Source organism: Schistocerca gregaria, chromosome 2 (assembly GCF_023897955.1).
Source record: "Schistocerca gregaria isolate iqSchGreg1 chromosome 2, iqSchGreg1.2, whole genome shotgun sequence".
NCBI lineage: Eukaryota > Metazoa > Arthropoda > Insecta > Orthoptera > Acrididae > Schistocerca > Schistocerca gregaria.
Window position 1 is genome coordinate 24,997,980 of NC_064921.1, and position 24,796 is coordinate 25,022,775.

The 24,796-nt window shown below is 41.2% G+C and overlaps 1 protein-coding gene across 1 annotated transcript in view; it reads right to left on the reverse strand.

The window, feature by feature from the left end:
* LOC126335601 (PDF receptor-like) overlaps nucleotides 1-24,796 on the reverse strand; it is a 383,334-nt gene that overhangs the window by 46,472 nt on the left and 312,066 nt on the right. The window contains exons 11-12 of the mRNA XM_049999054.1: nucleotides 20,052-20,137; nucleotides 17,180-17,363 (exon numbers count right to left, since the gene is read on the reverse strand). Coding sequence (XP_049855011.1) covers nucleotides 17,180-17,363; nucleotides 20,052-20,137 — 270 coding nt within the window. The remainder of the gene's footprint in view (nucleotides 1-17,179; nucleotides 17,364-20,051; nucleotides 20,138-24,796) is intronic.

The window sequence follows — 24,796 nt, forward strand, 5'->3', positions numbered from 1 at the left end:
GCCGAGTATGCCCTCGTCATCTGGTAAATACCATCCTCATATTTACATTTAAATAGTCGAGTTCTCCACACAGTAAGCATTATTCAAAAATACTGCCGATTATATATCAGTAGCTAGAGATTTTCGTACAGGAGGGCCAAATACAGCAAAAGCATTAATTCAGGACTATAGAAATCTGGCATAACGCGACAAAAATATGAAACCTAACACAATGCACTCCGTCTTATGGAATTATTTGTGAGCTTGAAGAACTGCGGTTCATTCGACGAATTACCAGCATTTAACAATATTAAATACAACATTGATATTTATTCAGAATTTTAGGGTAACTGACATCTAGAAATTTAGCGCATGGTCATTAAAGTTTGATTGCCTCTTCCGTAAGAAGGTTTTGCCTTATGGAGGATAGATCAGTAAATTTCGGAAACTGCAGCGGTATTTTGAATAAATGATGGAAGATGACAGCAGTTATTATCGATTGTAGTGATACATGTATTAGGGTTTTAACAGATTTTTCTTAAAAGTAAGTAAACAAACGCCATACTCAGCGCAGATCAATACTAGCCGTGGTCAGCAATACGTACAACTAATATCACGTAACAACTGTGAAATTCCTATTGGTTGGTGGCATATAAATGCTGCCCTATATTACATCAACTTTCTTCTCTGATTTTTGGCAGTTCGATACGAGAGAGCGCTATAAATTCGTTATTTCCAGCAGAATAAATATTCATACTGTGTGAAACAGATGTATGAATATTTTTCTCTTTGTTAATACATGCATCCGTATGTGTAATTATATAATATGTGTGTGTGTGTGTGTGTGTGTGTGTGTGTGTGTGTGTAAGTGAGTGAGAGAGAGAGAGAAAGAGAGGGGGGAGACAGACAGAGAGAGAGGGGGGGAGACGGAGGAAGGGATGGCGGGAGGGAAGGAGAGGGAGAGGGAGGGGGTCGAAGAGGGAGAGATTTGTCAGTCCTTTTTTCCTCCTTACGTTTTCGAAGAACTTCATATCGCGAAGATTGATGTATCAGACTAATTCGTTATTTGTTGCTCAAAAGGTTGCCATCACTGTAAGGAAGACTCAGTCATTCGGTGAAAAGGAAAGAAGAAATACATGAATATGGAGATTATATTGACCCAAACATACACCAAAGGCAATAAAAGTAACAGATAATCCAATGAAACTGAATTTGTCATAGGAGTGTACAGTGAATGTTTCCGCTGGTAACCAGATATTGGTAAATAATCAAGTATTTTATGAGTGCAATGCACATGATAAAGACACGGTCTTAGGTGGAAACAAGAAACAAAGTTAATGAATGTAACCTGATTAAACCGAATTTTTTAAGAAATAACGTTGACGTAAGACTGTACGAGGAATGTTTCTTGTAGATACCAAGGTTCTGTAAACTGTCGTGTAACGTATGTATGTCATAAAGCCACAGTACTTCAATGTGCTGTCAGTTGCTTTTATCGTGGAGCTGTCGAAACACTGACAAAGTACACGAGTCGGCCAACATGTGTGGCCGTGACTATCTTGGGAGAGGGCCAGTTGCTCTTGCAAGGCCCTGTACTGGTGTGCCCTTGGATCATACGACATTGGTATGTGTCCTGTATGGAATCTTACTGCAAGCATATATTTTAAAGAATTCGACCAATGTATCTATGACAATGAATCTTACAGAACCCACGTAGCCTTCAAAGCCTTCCCTAGCATTCTAATAATATCTGAATCAAAAACGTATTTTTTTCACTTTAACATGTCCGATCCAGCTCGCTTCTTCGGCGAACACCTTTCCATGTAATTATTTGCTCCATAGTCCAAAATAGACAAACCAAATTCTGACAAATGATGGAAAACATGTGAACCGAACATAACCACACTTGCGTTCTCTAAACTGGCAACAAAACTTTCTACCCAAAAATAAAAGGTGTTTCATAGGCGTAAAACCGGAACACCATTCACAGATTAGGACATCAGTCTGCTCGGGCTGTTGCCTACGAGGTAGAACGATGAGCGATCTACAATGCTGGCCATCCAAACGCAGCACCATGTAGGGCCGGGGGTATCACACCTAAATTGATTTTTGAGATAATACGTTGTACAAAGAACAAATGATTGAAATTACAGTGCTATATCAAGTGAAGTAGATGATGTTGGTGGCATTTCTGGCTACAACGGTTGCTACAGCCCTCAGCATTTTATCAGAGAGGCTCTGGATCTGTTGCTGAGGTGCAGCAGTCCACGCTTCTTCCACATGTTGCCGGAGTTGATCTGGTGAATCCCGTGCCAGTCGTTCCGCAACTATCGACCAGACGTTTTCGAAAGGCGAGAGATCGGACGAACAGGAAGGCCAAGGCACAAAAATAATCCGATTGAGGACGAAGTCTTGATCGCTGCCTATCACTTATGGCCGTGCGCTCTCATGCTGTAATGTGGCCAGCGGGGAGCTCCGAATCTATGGAAGGTCAACAGGCTAGAACATTTGACAGACCTAACGCTAGCTCGTCAGTGGAGCGTCAGTAAGTACTAGGAGGTGCGAAAGTGGAATTCAATACCACCCTAAACCACAATACTGGGTACAGGGTCAAAATACCTATGTATGAGGCAACAGTTCAACTCTCGCACCAAGGTATCACCAGACTCTATTCCGACCATCGTTGTGGCGTACGCAAATTGGAATTCGTCGGCACAAAAAATGTCGTTCAGATCGATTGACCATGTCCGTTGTTCATCGCATCATTACCGGCGTAGCGCGGTGTAGCCGCGTGGTCTTGGGCCCCTTGCGACGGTTCGCGGAGCTCCCCCCGTCGGAGGTTCGAGTTCTCCCTCGGGCATGGGTGTGTGTGTTGTCCTTAGCGTACGTTAGTTTAAGTTAGCTTAAGTGGTGTGTAGGCCTAGGGACCGATGACTTCAGCAGTTTGTTCCCACACGAACCTTCCACAAATTAAAAAAAAAAAAAAAGGGGCAGACGCCTGTGGTATTGATTCAGTGGTAAACACAGCCTTGTGACAGTCCACTCTCCTACAAACGATGTCGAATGGGCTACGCACGGACACTGCTTGTAGATCAACAGTCCGAATTTGTTGTGAAGTGGCAGGGTGAACAATCACTGCCGTGGACACAATACGCCTGTCATCAAGCATAGTGGTGCAACGGGGTGGGTACAACCAGTCCCGTCCGGACGTCGTTCCCTCCTCCATCCAGCGATAACAGATCCGCATCACAGCCGCTTGTTTCCGCCCGACACGATCACCGATTTCTCCGAAGGATAATCCACATTCCCTACAGGCAACGTCCTTAAGCAAACCACCCGCTCGAAAGAAGAAAGTAAACGAAATAAAAAAATCGTGCGGCATTGATGGACGGGTGGGCTCATTGGGGGAAATTTGGGCTCTTGGTGCAACACTTATTTCAAGTGGCACCGCGTCGGTAATGATGAAAGTATGATTGGGATAGCACAACACTCAGTCCACTAGCGGAGATAATCTCGAACCCAGTAGGGAATCGTACCCGGGCTCGCTACATGGCACAAACACGTTACTTCTCAGCCAACTACGCGGACACGACTAGAGAATTCCAGTACGTCCACATGGCGGTCTGTTCTTCCTTTACATAGCGCTTGCAGGTCGGCGCCTGCTCTGATATGCTAATCATATGCATCCCTCATCGGTGCAGATGCATTCTGCAAATTTCACCAGATTTGGGTGCTTCCTTCAGGATGTTGCATCTCGTGTAGACAACAGTGCATGAACGTGGAACATGTGACGAGTATGTCGCCAAACCTTCCAGTCATTACTGTCGAGAGATGAATCCTAATGATGTTGCTGCTTCTTTATTCAAATAGCTCCTCATTTGATCTCACGAAGGCTGAGTGGACAACCGCTGAAGACCTGAAAAAAAAATCTGAATGCGTAGCGAGAATCGAAATCAGGCCCTCCGGCAGCCACAGCAGCAATAAAAACGTCTCGACTAAGCGGGTGGCCTATGTAAATACTACTTATGTACTATGTAACTGTGCTAGATCCTGTGCATGGGTATGTCTTATGAAACCGAAGGTCTACCAAAATTGGCCACTTCCGTTTTATGTCCCTCAAGACGTCAATAGCACTTCCACCCCATCCCTCTCCATCGGCCACTCTTCTATCCATTACGCTATTTCGCGAAAAACATCCTGTTTTTTCCGAGTCCTGAACCTCTTCGAAAGAGGATTATACCATCTCCGTTTATGACAGTTGCCTACATAACTACAAACAAGATACGGAATTTACTTTGGTCACAGTGCTTCCCATTTACGAAATGAATCAAATGCACTGAAATAGAACGAATGCATGTATGGGGAGAAAGTAAACGAAGAAGGAGCGAGGTGAAATGTACTCAGTGCACACCGCTCCGGTCCTGGAGGTGCGCCCAGGTAGCAGAAAACGGACAACGTCGGCTGCTGTCACATCGCTACTCGCTGCTCGCTGGGAGCTTTTACCATGCAGTTCATCACGTTGCTAGCTGAGTGCGTTACTGGCAGTGCTGTAAAGCGCAAAACGACAGTTTCCTCACCATCTGATGACAGTCAACAATGATTCGTTCATACCATAAATGTTCTCATTGGCATGGAGGAAGCACAGTCTGAATACATAACGATTACTGTGTACATACGTTCACCTGTTCTGACAACAGTTCAAAATTTATCCGGTACTTCTTCAGACAGTAATACATATCGCAACAAATATTCCAGTTTATTTTAAATGTTATTGAACCAGAAATAGTAAAACGAATCAAGTTTCGGCTCATTAATAACGCAATTTCTGTGGAAGAGTGATTGATAGATGTTCTCGATCCGAGTTAATACGAGGTGTGCTTTTTAAGTAAGAACCGTTTTAAAATAAAAAAAAAGACGTGCTAAGATATCTCAATAATTACTACATGAAAGCGTGTACCTTAATCTAAATTTCTACATAATTTCCGTCAATACTGAGGCGCTTTTTGTAACGTTGTACCAGTTTTTGAATACCCTCCTCATAGAAGCCTGCCGCCTGACTTGTTAACCACTGCATCACCACTGTTTTGACCGCCCCGGTGTTTCTTCAAGTGCAGGAACAGATGGTAGTCACTGGGCGCAAGATCGAGGCTGTACGGAGGATGATCTAGGGTTTCCCATCGAAAAGATGTGATGAGATCTTTGGTCTGATTCGACACATGCGGTCGGGCATTGTCTTGCAGCAAAACGATGCCCTCGCTCAACTTCCATGGACTGTTGCTTTGATTCTGGTGTGACTTAGGCCACCCATGTTTCATCGCCCGTAACTGTTTGGCTTAAGAAATCATCACCGTCGTTGTGGTACTGCTCAAGGAATGTCAATGCACAGTCTAAACGTTTGGTTTTGTGCACATCCGTCAACATTTTCGGTACCCAACGTGCCCACAATATTCGGTAATTCAAGTGCTCGTCAGCAGTCAATGTCGGACGTACAACGAACATATCCGTTAGCACAGTGGGGAAAAATTCGGCATTAATGGGCTATGATAGCGATCACCTTTGTAAGATTGCGACATTGCTTGCAGCGCTTCTTCTTGACTTCTAAACATAGCGGTTGGATCCTATAATACTTGAAAACCGAGGCGTGGTGAGATGAGTCCAGAATTCAGTTTGTAAAAGCTGATGGTGGGGTTCGAGTATGGCGCAAGACCCTATGAACCCAGAGATCCAAGTTGTCAACAAGGCACTGTGCAAGCTGTTGGTGGCTCCATAATGGAACGCACTGGGATCCTCTGGTACAACTGAAACGATCATTGACTGAAAATGGTTGTGTTCGGCTACTTGGAGACCATTTGGAGCAATTTTGGACTTCACGTCCCCAAACGACGAGAGAATGTTTGCGGGTGAGAATGCGCCATTTCATTGGTCCACAGTACTTTGCGATTGATTTGAAGAATTTTTTGAACAATTCGAGCGAATGATTTGGCCTCCATGATTGCCTGACGTAAATACCATCGAACATTTATGGTACACAATCGAGAGGTCAGTTCCTGCACAAAAGTTTGTTTACGATTTATATCGTTTGCTATCACCTATAATTTAGCTACTGGCAACAGTAGTTGTTTCATACGTTAACGTTCGACTTCAATAATCTCTGATGACAGAGCACTCAATTTTTAACATGTATGTATTAGGTACGTGATTCACAGTTATGCTTTATGTATCGATTTGGAACAATATTTGCATGTTTATAGGCCATAGGAATTGCATACCGGTGAACGAAGAATATTATTTAATATACAATGACTTTATGCCTCACATTGCAATTTTTAATGAATGCATGTACACTGTGGTTACGTGTCAGTCGTACCTAAATTTGCTTCACCGGTTGCGTCTCTTACATTTTTCTTAAATAAAGAAATTTACATTACTTTAGTTCAATTATAGGTTCCTCCTACATTTATACTACAATGACAAGTAACAGATATATGTATAAGTGTAATGCTAATGTATTTCTTTCCCATGGGTATATGTATTGCTTTTTAGATAAAGAATGTGACGATTTAATCTGTTTCTGATCCCTATTGCCATTGACAGAACTAATATTATGCATATTAGTTTATTGCCACCGATATCATTTTTATAACTGTTCGTAAAATTTGTCACTTAAAATGCATACTTAGATTTCTACTTCAATATGTTCCAACACTGTTTTATAATGTGTGCACACCATTTTGATGTTGTAGTACGTTGTTCATTAATTTAAATTCACGTTTTTACTTACGTTTCACAAAATCTGTCTTTGATATAAGATTAAATTGCACTTTGTGGCACGCCAGAAAAATACGTAATGTACAAAGAAATACTTTATAGATAATCGTTTATGTTATCATTGAGTGTATTTTTTGCCAGAAATCAGAAGAGCCGATTTTTTCCACAGTCTGAATGTCGAAGTCTTGTGATTTTTACTCACGAGATGAAGAGGGTTTTTGCTTCTAGCACGGTGTTCCCGCTGTCAGATTGCAATTAAGCTGTATTCCTCCACGTATAGATGAACAAACGGAATGTTTTTCTTTTTACAGTTGTATGAGACAAAACGTAGGGCATATATGGGACTAACTATGAATAACTGTCTAGCACTGCCTGTATGGAAATAAAACAGAATTACAGTTACGGTTACTGATATTCCAGCGCGTATATACTTTAATCTAATAGGCCTACTCTTCCATCTACATCTACATGGCTATTCTGCAAATCACATTTAAGTTCATGACAAACGGTTCATCGAGCAATCTTCACACTAATTCTCTACTATTTCACTTTCGAACAGTCCACGAAAAAAAAAAAACACACACACACACACCTATCTTTTACCGTGCGATCTCTGATAGCCCTTATGTATTATGGTGTATTTTCCTCCTGTGACTCATTGAGATTTCGTTTGAAGATTGCGCCGCAAAGAAAAACGCCGTTGTCTTAACGATTTCCACCCAAATCCTGTATCATATCCGTGCCATTCTCGCCCTTATTTCTCGATACGTGCTACCCTTCTTTCTAAAGGGTCCGACAATAAAACTTCCCGCGTCTAACGTAGCCGGCGTGCGAGTTGTGGTGAGGATACTGACGTGGAGGGAGTTTTGTTTGAAAGCGGTGTACGTGCCATTTTCAGTGTGCGCTTGGTGAGCACCGTGCATTTGTTGTGGAAGGAATTTATTCATAACGCTGGTTTTGTGAGTAAAGTTCAGCGAGCGTTTCGGAGACGATTCGAACTTGGCCGACATGATGGTGTCCTGGATAAAAAACCTATACAACTTTAAAGAGACAGGTTCAGCACTGAAAAGAAAACCTAGTGGCTGTCCCCGGAATGCAACAACGTAGGAAAACTTGGCGCGTGTGAGTGTGTGAGTGAGTGTGTGTGTGTGTGTGTGTGTGTGTGTGTGTGGTTTGAGGTTATCGGGCGCTAAACAGCGTGGTCATGACCATTGCGTTCATCACTTAAACATGCAGCTGCCCTGGGATTATCTGACAGAAGTGTAAGATGAATTCTTCATAGAGAATTTCATAAGCAACCCTTCAATATGATGATTACCAAGGCAGTAAGTGAAAGAAATTTCGAAACTCGTAGAGCTGCGTGTGAGGAAATTCTTCAAAACATTCCACCTCGAGCTTTGTTTGCTTCTTCGGATGAGGCCCATTCACACTTATTAGGAACTGTAAACGAACATAATTTCCGCTAATGGGGTCCAGAAAACCACCTTGAAGTCCATCAGCGACCACTACACGGACGTATTTTTTGGAAGAAGGTGGCCATACGGTAACGGTTAATTCAAACCGTTATTTTAACATGCTAGAAACTTCCTCCAGCCTATGCTAAGCCAGTTTATTGCAGATCAAGACGGAGTAGCATGCCACACTTCTCGTCACTCTATGGAAATCCTGCGCGAGTTAGTTCCTGGTCATCTTGTCTCTTTGCGAGAAGACATCGCGTGGTCCTCAAGTTCGCTTGATTTATAGCCTTGTGCTTGTTTTTCTTTGGAAGCACTTAAAGGCTCTAGTGTACAAACATCGTCCCACAACACAGCAGGCACTTAAAGAGGCCATTACGGAAAAAGTGGCAGCCATTCCAAGAGAAATAACAAGAAGATTTATGGAGAACTTACGGGATAGACTTCGTCAATGTGTCAACAATGGAGGACGTTATTTTGCAGATATAATTTTTAGAAACAAATAATCCAAAATGCCAAAGTAGGTATTTTTCATTAAAAAATTATTGTTCTCTATCATATTCAGTTTTTCCTTGACAATCTATTACAATGAGGATCCTGTACTTTCCAGATTTACTACGTTTATCCTGCCTGGTAAGGATCCCACACCGCACAACAGTACTCCAACAGACGATGGACAAGCGTAGTGTAGGCAGCCTCTTTTGAGGATTTGTAGCATTTCTCAGTGTTCTGCCAATAAAACGCAGCCTTTGTTTGGCCTTTCCCACAACATTTTCTTCGTATTCTTTCCAGTTTCAGTTGTTTGTAATTGAAATTCCTTGCTATTTAGTTGAATTCGGCCTTTACGTTTAAATGATTTATCGTGTAACCAAAGGTTACCGGATTTGTTCTACCACTCATGTGGTGACCTCACACTTTTAGTTATTTATGGTCAATTGTTAATTTTCGCGCAGTACAGACATATTTTCTAAATCGTTTAGCAATTTGTTTTCATCTTCTGATTACTTTACAAGACGATAAACGACAGCGTCATCTGCAAAAACCTAAGCCCGTTGTTCAGAGTGTCCATTAAATCATTTATATAGATAAGGAACAGCAGAGGGCCTGTTAAGGTATCTTGGGGAGCTCAAAAAACCAAATCTGTTTTAATCGATGACTTTTCGTCAATTACTACGAACTGTGACCTCCCTGACAGGGAAACACGAATCCAGTAGCATAACTGTGGCGATATCCTATAAGCATTCAAATTGATTACAAGCCGCTTGTTAGGTATGGTGTCAAATGCGTTCTGGAAACGTAGAAATACGAAACCAATCTTAAATCCTTTATTGATAGCAGTCAACGCTTCGTCTGAGTTAAGAGCTACTCGTGTTTCAGAAGAACTGTAAATCCGTGCTGACTGTCTGTCAGTAGACCATTCTCTTCGATTTAATTCATGATATTGTAATACAATTTATGTTCTAAAATCCTATTGAATATCAACGTTAATAATATAAGCATTTAATTTAGTTGATTACTGGTATTGCCTTTCTTGATTATTGGTGCGACCTGAGAAAGTTTTCTGTCTTTGGGTATGGATCTTTCGTCGTGCGAGCGGTTGTATACGATTGTTAAGCATGGAGCTGTTGCATCAGCATACTCTACAAGGAATCCAACTGGCATACGAACTGGACTCAAAGACTTGTTTTTATTATTTACGTTGTCTCGGACAACTCCTAAAATATCTACTTCTAAGTTACTTTGTTGGCAGATGCTCTTGATTCGAATTCTGGAATATTTTCTTTGTCTTCTTTGCTGAAGGAATTTCCGAAGACAATGCTTAGTAACTCAGCTTTATCAGGACTGAAGTCGATACTTTTCCATTTCTATGGCACACACAAGGCACTGATTGTGCTAGTATTCTATGCATAGGACCAGAATGTATTTGTTTTTTGTGCCAGGTTCGAGACAATGTTCTTTGCGGAGACTATTATAAGCATCTCGCGTTGAAGTTCGCCCTAAATTTCATGCCTCTATAAAAATGTTGGAGATTCAGCGATTGTTTAAATTTTGCATGCTTGTTTTGGTGATTCTGCGACAGAGTTCTGATCTGTTTTGTGCTCCAAGGGGGATCAGCTCCGTGCTTTATTAATTTATTTGGTATAAATCTGTCAATTGCTGACGATGCCGTTTCTTTGGATTGAAGCCACACCTGGTCTACACTACGCTGCTAATTTGGAACGAGTGCAGATTGCATCTCAGGAAGGCGACAAGCGAATTTTTATGTGCTTTTTGGAGGAGACACATTTTTCGTTTATTTTTGGTGGATGTGGTTGTTACGGTAATCAGTCCCGCTACAAATTCCTGTATCCAGTTTTATGGTCGTTATCAGCTCAGGATTATTTGTATCCAAGATGTCAATTCCGTTTTCACTACAATTTACGATTCGAGTGGCTCAAACTAATTGCTCGAGGTAACTGACAGGGGATGGTTTTAGCACAATTTCGAAGGGTGTTTCATATAAGACATACCTCCGGATTTCATCATGTATTTTCGCCAACATATCGAGGGTAAACTGGCGTCACCGCCAACTATAATTGTATTAGTCTAGTACGTGTTTGAAATTAGAGTCAAGTTTTCTTTGACTCTTGCTGCAGATGCATGTTGATGTATTTTCGTTGGTGCCGGAAAATGACTTAGAATCGAAAGTGACCTACTGCATTGCTAATAAAGGATAACTACACAGCTTACTACGGACAATGTTTAGAAAAATTGCATCTATACCAGGAATTTTACAAGACTATAATCTCCTACAAATATAATCTCCTACGTGCATACACAAACAGCTTTGGGTTGATTTTTAGAATTGCGTTTAGAGTCAGATCTTTCATTTACCTTCGACACATGTTCGGCGTCTCCTCCACATGACGCACATCTAGACGATATTCAAACTCATCCGAAAATTGTGTTAGCATACCCGGTAACACGAGTTACTGACTTCATTGCTGTTGCTACGTAGTGTGGCAGATCACCCAAATCTGTTGCAAGGGTAACCACATTGGTGAGGTAATTCAGAAATCACCTCAAAAAATAAAAATAAAATAATTGGAGGCCAGGAGAAATTCAGGACGACTGGTGCAGTGCAAGACTTGGACGCTTCGCTCTCTCGACGAACATCACGATTCAGCGTTGTCAACTGATGTGCACCTTTTGAAACTGAGTACGCAAAACGACTTTTGCTGCTGTGTTATCGCCGTCTCGGCTCGGCGTACGTTAGGTTATAAACGAACCAGGGAACTAGCTGTATTAGCAAGGAACGTATCGGCACAAAATGATCATCATCTTCCAACTCCGGACAAGATAACATGTTAGTTTCGATGAGTAATTTAAAATTTACTCCACTTTCTATTTTCATTCCTCAAGTACATATAGCCATGTCAGATCGGATGATTATTTTTTGCTTAGATCCCATTTGGACCCAGTTTTACATTTCACACAGCCCTCAAATCTGATTACAGTTACGAAGACCAAGTTTTGAAGGCTTTCATACTACATTCAATACTTACTTCTGGCTGTTTTGAAAATACAGTACTCTGACAATAAGCTTGGCGATGAGTGCCCTAAAACCTGAAACACACACAAAATACGGTGATAAAACCAATTACGACGATTCTTCTCTATTGAACTGAGGTACACCTGCTGTAGAATGCAACTGCTGCAGTGCGATGACTACGAATATCTGTCTGAAGGTGCGACGATTGTGAGCCCAAATTAGAATCAGAAGCAGGCGGATATTGCCATGAGATATGGGGTGATGGAATTTTCTGTGGTGAATTATGTTTCTTGTCTCTTTCATTTATGTCAGCAATTTTATATAAAACACGTGAATTTTGTAAATAAAACAGTGTGCATTTATACTCTCTATTGTAATAGTTCTACGTTTAGAGAAATTAAAATGAAAGTGAGACCACAGGAATAGACATGGAAGTATAATGAGGGGACATGTGACAACGCCACAAACTAGAAGCCGACGTCCACAATATTAGTTGCCCCAAACGGTAGAATCCGGTGAACACCATGAGAATAAAAGGTGGGAAACCGACCAAACCTAACAACATGTGCCCTCAGGATTTTCGGGAAGACGGCATTGGTCAAAAATCAGTTTCGTCAGTCCTTATTCAGGAAAATGCTGGATGACGAAAGCCACCTTTCCACTCGACGTTCTTATCTTATTCATTATTCGAAACCTGTAATAAAAAAAGTTACGCTAACGAGGTTCGTAATGTGTCGTGTTAAGGAATCAAGGATGCATTTATGAAGAGAAAGTGCTTGACAATGCCTTCTTGACTACGTGTTACTCGTGAAAGCACTTTGATATTTTCTGCTGATAACAACCGTTGCGTGCACACGACAGAAGTTAAGAACTAAAAGAAATCGTAACGAGTAGTCCGTTAATCTTCTGGAGCAGCCAACATGGTGGCTTCGAATCAATGTAAGCGTTATTCTGTAGCGCCATTCATCCTTTGTGTACCTCCGTCAGAATGGGAATATGGGGAGCATTGAAGAACAGAGATGAAGTATTGGCGTTTACTTCTCTTCTTAATAGCAGGATTTCCGAGAGGCACAAAAGTTAAGGTGAAGGACACTGATAATTGATTCTCGGTAAGGACAAACCGATTAACTGACCGACAGATATTGGCGATGGAGTTGCAATGTTTAAGGGAAAACGCTATAGAGCGTATTTGTGGTGTGATACACTTATTCAGCGAAAGAGTGTTACGGTTTGGTAGGACCTTAACATAAATAATGTCGTGGAAGGAAGAAGATATGACTGATGACAGTATGAGGGTGTAATATGGCTAATTACATCTAGATTGTAATCAATACACGACCGCACATTTGCCTAAATATAAACTGATGTTGGGAACGTGAACAAATTAAACGGATGTCTGTGAGCGTTTCATCTCCATCTAGTCTGGACATCCCACCATAAACCGTTTTAGATGCAAGGTCCGATCAAAAAGTTTCCATTCGAGAGCCACACTAATCAACTGCCTACATGTCGTTGCTACCTTTCCACATAGGAGCAGCGTCTGGCTTTCATATCTGCTGCAGCAACGCTCTCAAAGGGAAACATTTGATCGGCCCCTTGACTACTTCCAGATATTGCTATACCAGTATTCCAGCGACCCATGAGTAATGTAGATTAATCAGTCATTTTAACGACGTATTACGTAATATTCCAGAAGGCGGAGTCCCAGCAATATATAGAACTTCAGAGATTGCAGCAACACTCGCTGTATTCATACGCCAAGAGATGGGCGCTACTTAATGGGCATTCATCTTTGATCGCAGAAAACGTAAAGTGTAGAAGCAGACAAAAAAGAAACTTAGCCACGTCTGCATTCATTGTGTGGCAGGCATTAATATATTGGAACCAATATTGACATCTCCCCCCTTATGTTCAATGAAACAAGTCATTTTAGAACGATTCCCGCAAGCGAAATAACTTGAACGGCCGGTAGATTTACTTAGCGGTTTTGTAACTCCTGTGTGACTGATAAAACTCTGTTTTGCAGATGGCAGGAAGTTGCTTGTAAAATGTGTGTAGCCAGCAATAAAAGTTTTCACGGCGTGTACCGTATGGTCGGTGTGCGACGATTTAAAATTGGCACTGGACGTGAGAGATAGCACTATGAAAGGTGAATGGCGTATTCACTTTGAAATAACTGCTGATTTTCTCAAATAATTTGTATTGTTTTCCTATGTTATTTACTCTTATTAGCAATTGAAGGGCCCAGTTTATTACCGTTCATCTATGAAGTTAGCTACCGTTTTGTCGTACTGGGGGAGGGGGGGGCGCACTTAATCGTAGTAACGCATCATAAGTCAAAGCTAGGAATCTCGAACTAGTCTTCAGTAGCTATATTGCAGCTATAATACGTTGAGTATAGAAAACTCGTTGTGCTATGTCATTGTTATGAGATTGTTATTTAAGCACACAGAAATCATACTGCTTGTTACTACGTTGTACTTGTGTGAATTTGACTTAACATATGTTTATGCAGTTTCACCTTCACTACGGTTATTAAGAACAGCGAACGGAAAATTAATTGCAGTTACACAGGCAGAAACGAGGTTCATGTATACAGGTTCGCTAAAGAAAATGCAATACGTCAGAAAGGGCTCCATTCAGTTGTAAAGCAGGATTTCACTGTTATTAATTATTAAGTTTAAGTTTTGTTTTGGATGTAATTTAGTAATACTTGTTTTCGATTAGAGTAAACTATTGTTTGCCAGAACACTTGGCTGGTATCCAATACGACTAATGTACTTCACTGCCCATTTTTCAGGTGCGTCACAAGCATTTCGAAGCCAGGAACGTTATCAAGCAAACAGACAACAAAACCACAGCTTGATTCTAATGCCGTGTCACGTATTTTTGCGATATGTCCAAACTACTTATCTTCATCTGCAGGAGTACCCAGGGAGGAACCAGAAGAAAAAGCACTTTGGAGGCAGCAGTATTGTAGAAAAGCATCAAGATCAGTGTTGCCAGCCATAATGAGCATTTAAAAAGAATTTCATGTAATAGCTTTGACGAACTGAAAGACAAAGTTAATGTGATATCTTTGCAGAAGAATTCGGGAAAATAGCTGAAGAAGAGTGTATTATTTTTGTGTATAGGTATCGATTTATCTGTGCAGTCGTATTACGTAGTGTATATTGTAACTGATAATCATTTCAAAGTGTGTATCTATTCGAAAGAAGTTCCATTAAACGAAATTCTAGTCCCTGAATTTGTACTTGAAGTTGTATTGCTAACAGAAAACTGTGTGAATACAACTGATGTGGATGTCTCCGTGTTACTGTACACAATTATTAGTTAGAAGTGTGAGAATGTTTTAAGAAACAAATACTGTACATTTAAAGATATTGCAAATGTCGCTAACAGCTCATACGCAGGAAAGTAACGAATTTTTTCCAAGAAGTCAGTAGTTTTGTCTAAAAAAGTTCCTGTCATGTCCTAAGCTAAGCACGAAATTAATCGAAGTGACGCGCTCTTATTAACTTTTGCCTCCGTTCCACATAAACAACTATATACCTGTCTGTTTTCTCTGTTAACTAGTCTCATTCAAGTATGAACTCAAAAACCGCTCATTCTACTATCCATACAGTTCTTTTGGAGCTGGTTGTGCATATTACGTTTGCCGCTCGGCTATGACGTCATGATACTGTTTTTGTCCTTGTCTCTAGGTGGCGTTGGAGCTGCGCTGCGAGAGGCCACGATATCGCCGACTATAGCTACTGCGTAGTTCAAGGTATGATCATCAGTGAAAAACAAAACAATACGAATTGCTCTTCTGCAGAGAAGCATTGGGAATTTAACAACATGACAATTGGGGTAATAAATCATACATCGAAATAGACTATTTTATTGGATATTTAACGCTCCTGACAACTCTTTTTACTAAAAATATACAAGTAACTCAACTGTGGTCATTTTACAAGATTTCTGCTTTCTGTGTGACATTCTCATGGCAACAAAGGCCTAAACAGTGTTAGTGATGAAATGTTACAACGTAACAACGTAACCGGCAGCTCGAATTTTATTAAATGACCAGAACGCCAAACCTTGAACTTGGTACAAAAGGTACAAACACTCAGAACCTCGGTAACTTATGAACTGAGTTACCTGGTGCAGATGCCTCCAGCGCCTCTTCTCATAATAGATGACAGCCAACTAGGACTACTATGGGTTTTCACGAGGAGAAATATTTTCAAATATTTTACGACATCTTAACAGTGCAAACAACGACGAGTAGCCTAGACTTCACGCAGGGTAAAATTTCAAATATCTTCGTATCAATCGTATGCTCAAAAGTATGGGAAATGGGAATAAGAGTATCTGAAACCCTTACCAAGACATGGGATCCTCTACTCACGGAGTTAGCGGTCGATATAACAGGGATACCAAAAGCTTGAAGAACTATTAGGTCACATAATTTCGAGTTCAGCTACGTGTACAAGAACCACAATGCACAGTATATCTTACCAAAAAAAGGATAGAAAAGAAACCGATGTGGTTTTTTATCGATGAACCTCAAACAAAATCACCTAGCACACCCGCAGCCCATACATCAGGAGGAACCTATACAGTAAAGTATTACTGTCTAATGTTAAAACCATGTGTTACATGACGACCGCCATTGGAAAAACGTCAACTAACGAAAAATAATACAACATTCACCTCAGCACAATTTTATTATATGACACGTGTTGTCAATATTTCAATTCGAAGGTGCACCGCATATGATACCTATTCTTACATCCAAAGTATACTTTCAGTGACAGATCGAACAACCCCATTACAGCATCGACGTCATATGACTATTGAGGACGTAAAAGTTCTCTCATGCATGATCCCAATGAATACAACAAAATAGATCACTGGACACATGGCAATGTACATAATTACAATCGATCATCCATTTCCAGTGATTATTACCTATGCACAGAAATAGAGTACTAAACAAAAAGGTTCCATGAGAATTATGAAGAATTGTTTGACGGCATGATGAGCATAATTATCACATGTCGATAGAAAGAGGTAAAAAAAGAAAGAAGGGCCCATGTAGTAACCGTTTCTAGTCCCTGCTAGTTACAAGAAATGTGTGATCATGTTCTTCAGATTCTTACTATCATCTACTTCATCACAAGTTTACAAAAAATGGATTCCTTGCACTCATATTATGTAAGAAACTCAAATACAGTACAAGGCTGAATTCCAGTGTCAAATTTCTGAATGTTAATTTTTGATGGTAATATTACTTTGGAGAGGAGTTTGTGAAATTATCCATGAACGTTGGTTGATTGTAATGTTGGCAATGCAGTTAATACATACATAGTGACCCTATCTTTAACAACTAAAGTGACAAGTCTGAGTACCGTATACTGTGTGAGTGCTTAATGTGTGGAATTTTGTGGGATTGACGCACCTCCCCATTGATGAAGCAGTAGAGGCAGGCAATGAAGAAGCCCTGGAAGGAGACGAGGAAGTGCGTGGCGTAGGACCAGAGCGCGAACTCCCAGGCGGCCCTGTCCAGCGGGGCGTCCGCCATGTTGACCAGGTTGGTGATCCCCAGCAGCGGCAGCAGCACAACCGCCGCCCGCACCGCCTTCCTGGTGACAACAGTGGGACAGTGACTGCAGGATCAACAACTAACAGCGGTGCGAGAAACAACAGCACACACTACTTGTTTACTTGCTGACTACAGTAAGTAAGAGTAACATTACTTTAAGTTAGTTATTTAAAATTAATACCTGTTATTTTGCGTTATCAAGTTTCTCATTGGCTCGATGCACACTGATACAATGTTTTCTATTGTGCCAATCTCGTCATCTCAAAACAGCACTTTTAAGTAACGGGCTCAATTATTTGTAGTAAACATTCCAATCGCCACCTACTCCCACTACTTGTGTCTTCTTTGACACCCACTAGTATTACGAAAGCTGTACCTTGCTCTTTAAATGTTTCCCAAATCACTTCCTGTATGAATGTCCTTTTTGAGTTCTTTTCACTCCAATTAATTTGCAGGAACTCTCTATACAAAACAGACACACAAACATACACACACACACACACACACACACACACACACACACACACACACACACACATACTAATGGACCAAAAAGTTATGCCTACTACTCACTGCGAAACTGAATGTTACCTGTTGACGTTATGGGCACATTGTGCGACAAGTTAAGGTTTTAAGTGGAGAAGGGGCGAATGAGGAATCATTCTAGCTCCTACATGGGCAACAAATGAGAAGTCCACCGATATAAGTGACTTTGACAATGAATATATTGTTATGAGACTTTGTCATAACACCGCAAAGCAACTTGACTTCCTCTTTTGGCTTCAAAAAAAATATTTTGAATGATTTTCGAAAATTTATCTTGAGTTCGGGATGGTCAACATCGTCTCATTGTATTACCACGCTTCCATAATCGTAGGTTCGTGAAACGGCAGACGCTACAATCATCACATTAGCATCTGCTTGTGCTCGGTCCAGCTCAATGGTACACTCACGAAATTTCTTATTAAGAACTGTGATAGTGTGAGCTTTGTTTCGTTTGTTGTACAAAACCTTGTCCTTAGATACATGGTGTAGCACATCTGATCCGAGTACAACTGAAGAACGTTTAGTGGTCCTACAAATTCCACAACACTCTTCATGCTACATCACTTTGTCCCGCGTGGATAGTCATCAAATAAAACATCGACATGAATTCTAAATGAGACGTTGAGAAGCAAGCCTTTCAGATACTGATTTCAAGTGTACATTTCTATATCAGGTTCTTGTGTATAAAAGGTACCCTTCACCAACAACAAAAAATTTACTCTGAGCGGTTGGGATCACACCCTTCACTGGAGTAAAGCCGTTGTTAAACGTAGATTTTGTTCCTTTTCGCATCCCTTTCTCTGAGAATAGAGAAAATGCGTAAGGAGTTAATTCATATCTCAGAAAGGCTTTTAATTCTTCTTCACTTAGTGTCATTAAACAAATAATTTGAAAAAGAATTAAAGGATAAGTAGGAGTAACTTCAGGGACACGTATGACAATTGAAATTCTCAGACAACACCGCTGATGGCAGAAGTAATTTTCAGGGAAGGCGGGATGCACTGAAAATCAGTCACGCAGCTTACGCAAGTCCTTAACATCCCGATGGACGCAACAGCTTCTTGCATCTACATGCTGTTCTGATGTTACACAATTCACTTCGTAGTGTGATTAAGTTTCTTCTCAAATGTTAGTCTACTGTATAAATATAAACTGAAATAAAAGTGCTCGAAAACTTGATATTTTGCCTTTTACTCAAAATTGTAAAAATGTTTATTTTTTTTACATACTGTTGTACCTTTGGTATTCGGGGCGGAAAAAAGTTGTACTGATGAAATTTGTAGAAAATGTTCTGCTCTTTTAAAAAGTAAATAGGTGCCAAAGCGCTAAGATAAAAAACCTCTTATGTTTTGAAAAAAAACTGAAAAAGTCCGCAGTTTTACCTTTAGTCAAAATAAAGTTTCTTGGCAAAGCTTCGTTTTCTAAATTTCCAACCATATGAACGAGTTAAGAAAATAAAAGCTTCTACCTCAACTTTTGCACTCAGTTTCGAGATATCAAATATGAATTGAGTGGTATACTCATCACTAATTCTAGGCCAACATAATCAGTTACAACCATTTATTCGATTAAAGAGCCTTCAATTCATTTGTGGATACCAAGATAATTCTTGAAGAAACCGATTAGTGTTCCACAGCTAGATTCCACTCGAACAGTTCACAGCTATTACTTTTCTTTAATGTAATTTTGTCATATGATGACATGATTGGAGACTGTGGCTGTTTTACAAAGACAAATGTTGGTGGTGCTGAGACAGCAACCAGCCACAAATATATTTTCTGTTCCTTTATTCAAAGGGTACCATTATCGTTTTCGAATCGTTATGAATCAGCTTCAGATGGTTTTCACGTGAGAAAAATTTACGTGTGCATTGATAAGAATGCAGTGGTAATGAATTCACTTCTGTTGGACGAATATAATCTGTAAAAAACGCACCACATGTAATGAAACCATAAAAACCGTCTGATGATGAATCATAACGATTCGAAACGTAACGGTACCCTTTGAATAAAGGAACAGAAACATTTGTGGCTGGTTAATGTCTGATCACCAACAACTTTTCTTTAAATTACTCCTATTTATAAGTTAGAACAACATTAAGGACAGAAATACACTTCGGTTAATACTAGGAAGAGAAATCAAAATGCCCAATGAAGAGCTCTAGCCGAAGAGTTTTACTCACCTGACCTGCTCTATTTCACTCGTGTGACTTTGCCTCAACTTGACTACCAGCACACGTATGATGTTCAGCAGAAAGAGGAAGTTCAGCTGGGGAAAAGCAAAAATTTTAATGGTTATCTGTGGTTGAAAACAGCTCTATGATTTGAGCACTTCCTGAAACAGAATAATGCTATCACCTTTATAGTAAAAATGACACAAAATTAATTAACACAACGAACTGAACTGAATGATGGGGAAAACAGAAGGCAACTTGAGACACGAATTCTGAAAGAGAAGCATATGATCAGTGCCTCAACAACAGAAACCTGGAAGACCTGTGTCGTAATCTTAGGAGACAGTTCCTTTTTATCGAGTCACGTGTTTGAAATTAAGAATTTTCCTACTTATGTCTGTATTTTGTATTTAATATTTTAATAGTTGTGCCGAATATACAAGATACTGTGTGTATAGTAACATGTGAAAATTAAAAATGAAGCGTCAGATCAAGTTTGTGCTGATATGTTGATACTTTTTAGTATCTATTCTGAAGCAATAGTACAATTGTATGTCGATATTAGCACGGAGAGTGTTTCGCACCAGCTGTATAAAATGTGCGATTTATTTAACACAACATGTTTCGGGTGCGGAGCACCGCATTTTGGCATTTTCTTTAAAACAAGGTATTTGAAAATGGGATAATGAAGTCCCAAAGCATGTTACATTATATAAATCACACATTTTCGCCAACTGGTGCGTAATAATGCCCGCACTGATTTACGATATTACCAAACATGGCATTTAGGGATTACATACCGGTACGTCAAAACTAAATTTCCCTCGATCGTAACTTCGATCCGCAGTGACCTGAAACGTAATTAGTAAATCTCCATAATATATAAAACGGGAGTTTGTGCCAAGTTTATGTCAGTCGTTATGTTCTGTAATGGTGCACATAGAGTGCTCTTTGACTCTGCTTCGACAAGGATATCACATTGGTACTCGGGCGACATAATGGATTATTCAGTTGTACGGTCTGAGTCAGCAACAGGAGGAAAGGTTAACCGAACAGTGTAACAGACAGTTACCAGGTAACTAAGCCGTACTTAAAAGAGCATCTTGTTCTTCTTTTTCTTGTGTGTCGGTGGAGCGTAGCTTGTTTAACGATTTTTGGCATGGTGATTTTAAGGGTTGGCCAGGAGACGCCCTGACGAACGCGCATTGGACACTACGAAGCGGCAGTACTCCAGTGGACTCTTTGATCAACGAATACGGTGGGAAGAATCACATACCACTCCATCTCTATTACGTACGTACTGTGTTTCATTTCGTCCATAACTGTCTGTAATTATTCCTGTCCAACAATGTCTCTGTTCGTTAATCATTTTCAAGCAGCGTGGAGGCAGTACTACCTTGAATGCCACTACAAGTAACATATTCAACATCTGGCGATTCCATGTCACCTTTCCAGAATGGAATGTGTTTCACAATTGCTATTACTCGCTTATAGAGGTTGGAGAGGGGACTTAGTAGATAAAGCTTTAATAAGGAACCTATGTTTGGATTATACAATTTTAATGTGAAATAAGTTTGGAGATCGGATCAGTTTAAAGTCTCTTGCTTCACAGTACGCACACAGTGGAGACAACGAGTTCTGACTTTTGTGCCCTACGTGAGCCCATGGCATACACAATGTCTCAAATACTCAGCGTTGGGTTCTCTTCTACACTACGTAGAACGTCCTCTTTCAAATTTTCTAGCTACTCTCTGTGTAAGAGCAGTAAAAGATACAGTAATATACAGGGTGATCAAAAAGCCAGTATAAATTTAAAAACTGAATAAATCACGGAATAATGTAGATAGAGAGGTGCAAATTGACACACATGCTTGGAATGACGTGGCGTTGCATTAAACCCCCAAAAAAATAAAAAAGTTCAAGAAATGTCTTACACATGGCACTTCATCTGATCAGAATAGCAATAATTAGCATAACAAATTAAGACAAAGCAAAGATGATGTTCTTTACAGGAAGTGCTCAATATGTCCACCATCATTCCTCAACAATAGCTGTGGTCGAGGAATAATGTTGTAAACAGCACTGTAAAGCATGTCCGGAGTTATGGTGAGACACTGGCGTCGGATGTTGTCTTTCAGCATCCCTGGAGATGTCGGTCGATCACGGTACACTTCAGGTAATCCCAAAGCCAATAATGGCACGGACTGAGGTCTGGGGACCTGGGAGGCCTAGCATGACGAAAGTGGCGGTTGAGCACATGATCATTACCAAACTACGCGCGCAAGAGTTCTTTCACGCGTCTAGCAATATAGGGTGGAGCGCCATTCTGCATAAACATCCTACGCTCCAGCAGGTGTTTATCAGCCAGGCTGGGGATGATGTGATTCTGTAACATATCGGCGTACCTCTCACCCGTCACGATAGCACTTACAAAACTAGAATCACGCATTTCCTCGAAGAAAAAAGGGCCGATAACGGTAGATGTGGTAAATCCAACCCATACCGTGACTTTCTCGTTGTGCAATGGAGTTTTCACGACAGTTCTAGGATTTTCGATAGCCCAAATTCTACAGTTGTGAGCGTTGACAGACCCTCGGAGCGTGAAATGAACTTCGTCTGTCCGCAACACGTTACTCAACAAATCGTCATCTTCCATCACTGCAAATGCCCTCCGCTTCACTAAATCTCCAGGAAACAGTTCATTATGCCGATGGATTTTGTACGGATAGCATCGGAGGGTACGCCTCAGTGCCAACCAAACAGTAGTGTATGGAATGACGGTGCGACGTGCTACTGCACGAGCGCTGAATTCCCCGTTCATAGACGAACCCACTACAGTTTCCATTTCTTCCTGAACTGCCTCAGCAGCACTACGCCTTGTGCTAGCTCGGCCACTATGGGGTCTATCGTCTAAACAACCCGTGGCTTCGAACTTCGAAATCATTCTCGCCTCAGCTGCAATTGTCAACCGACCTTTACCCGTTCGAATCCTCTTCCTATGGCGATAGGATCGTAATGCTGAACTAGCACGTTCCCCATTCTGATAATACACCTTCACTAAAAACGCCTTTTCAGGTAACATCTCTCTTTTTTTATTGTTATTTTTATCACCTTATACAAGGCGGGCTGTCAGCAGCAGAGTACGCCGCTCTTCAGCCTTGAGTGTGACAAAAAGTAGTATATATAGGAGGCACAGAGAAAAACAATCAAAACGGCGGGCAAAAATACTAGATACTAAACAACAAAAAACATGGAGCCATTCACGCTGGACGAGAAATATCACTGACACTAGATGTCACGGCGCACATAACATGGATGACGGGGACGACACACGTGAACAGTGGCGGCGTGACGGCGAAGAACACAAAACACAAACGAAGGCACATACGCGAGACACTGATGGCGAATGTTCACTGAGCGTGTGCGAGTCCAGGGACCTGCCAAGAGAGGAGGAGGAGGAAAGGGAACGGGAGAGGGAGAGGGGGGCCCGATGCCATGTGCAAGGGGGATAGTGGGAGGGGTGGAAGGGGGGACAGCGCGGGGGAAGAGGGGCGGAGGAATGGGATGGGGGAAAAGGAAAGAGAAGGAAAGGAGGGGGCCAAAAGGAAAGGACACAGGAAGTGGGGGCGAAAAGGATCAAAGTTGATAGGAGGGATAGATGGAGGGGAGGAGGACATCATCAGGGAGGGGGAGCTGGTGGAAACCACCTTAGGAGAGGGTAAGGAGGGTGGAGAAATGGAGACCGGGTGGGCGTGGGAATACAGGCGTGGCAGTGGGAGGGGGTGGGAGATGATGGGCGAGACAAGCGGGTGAGGAGGGTCGAGTTTGCGGGAGGTGTACAGGGTCTGTATCCTTTCAAGGAAAAGGAAGAGGTGGGGGCAAGGAATGAGATCATACAGGATCCGCGTGGGGGAGGGGAGACGGATGCATTAGGCAAGGCGGAGAGCATGGCGTGCAAGGATCTGAAGGGATTTATAAAATTGTAGGGGGGGGGGGGGGCGGAGATCCATTCTCTCTTTCATTACAGCTCCTTTTATATACGATTGTCATGCGCAGTCACTGACGTTTTGCTGTCAAGCGCCGTCTGTCGGACATTTTGTGTACTTTGTTTTCTTTTCAGTTCTAATAAAACCCCATGTCATTCCATGCATGTCCGTCAATTTTTACCTCTCTATCTCCATTATTCCGTGGTTTATTAGGTTTTCAACTTTATACTGACTTTTTGATCACCCAGTACTTGGTGAATAGATATTCATATTCGTTTATTGAAAACGACCGTGAAGCTGAAATTATACGAGTACTGGCACCAGAAACCTTGTTGCTTCCTCCCTCAGATTCACTGGATAGTCGTTAGCACCAAAACCAGTATACGGCGATGATGCATCGAAATTCAACCACAAGTTGACAGTCGAATGATGCTAATCCCTGACAAACTAGAATCTCGGCGTTACATATACAACTTCGGTGACACCATTTGAGTGGCAGTCGACTACTGTCATATTAGTTGCTTGTGAAAATCAGGCTTAAGAGACAACGGTTTCTTGGTTGACGTCCGTAAACTGGTTTTCGAGGACAATAGACACAGATAAGAAATCTGCTATTATTATTTTTAAAATCACGTAATGCCAGTCGGCGGGGAGTATATTAAAATTTTCTTTTTCTTACAGCTAAAGTCAGGAAAGGGATGAGAAACAGGTCCCCCATCTGTCACAGGGTTAACAGCGGCGGATAGTAGCTCAGACTTGCGAAGGATG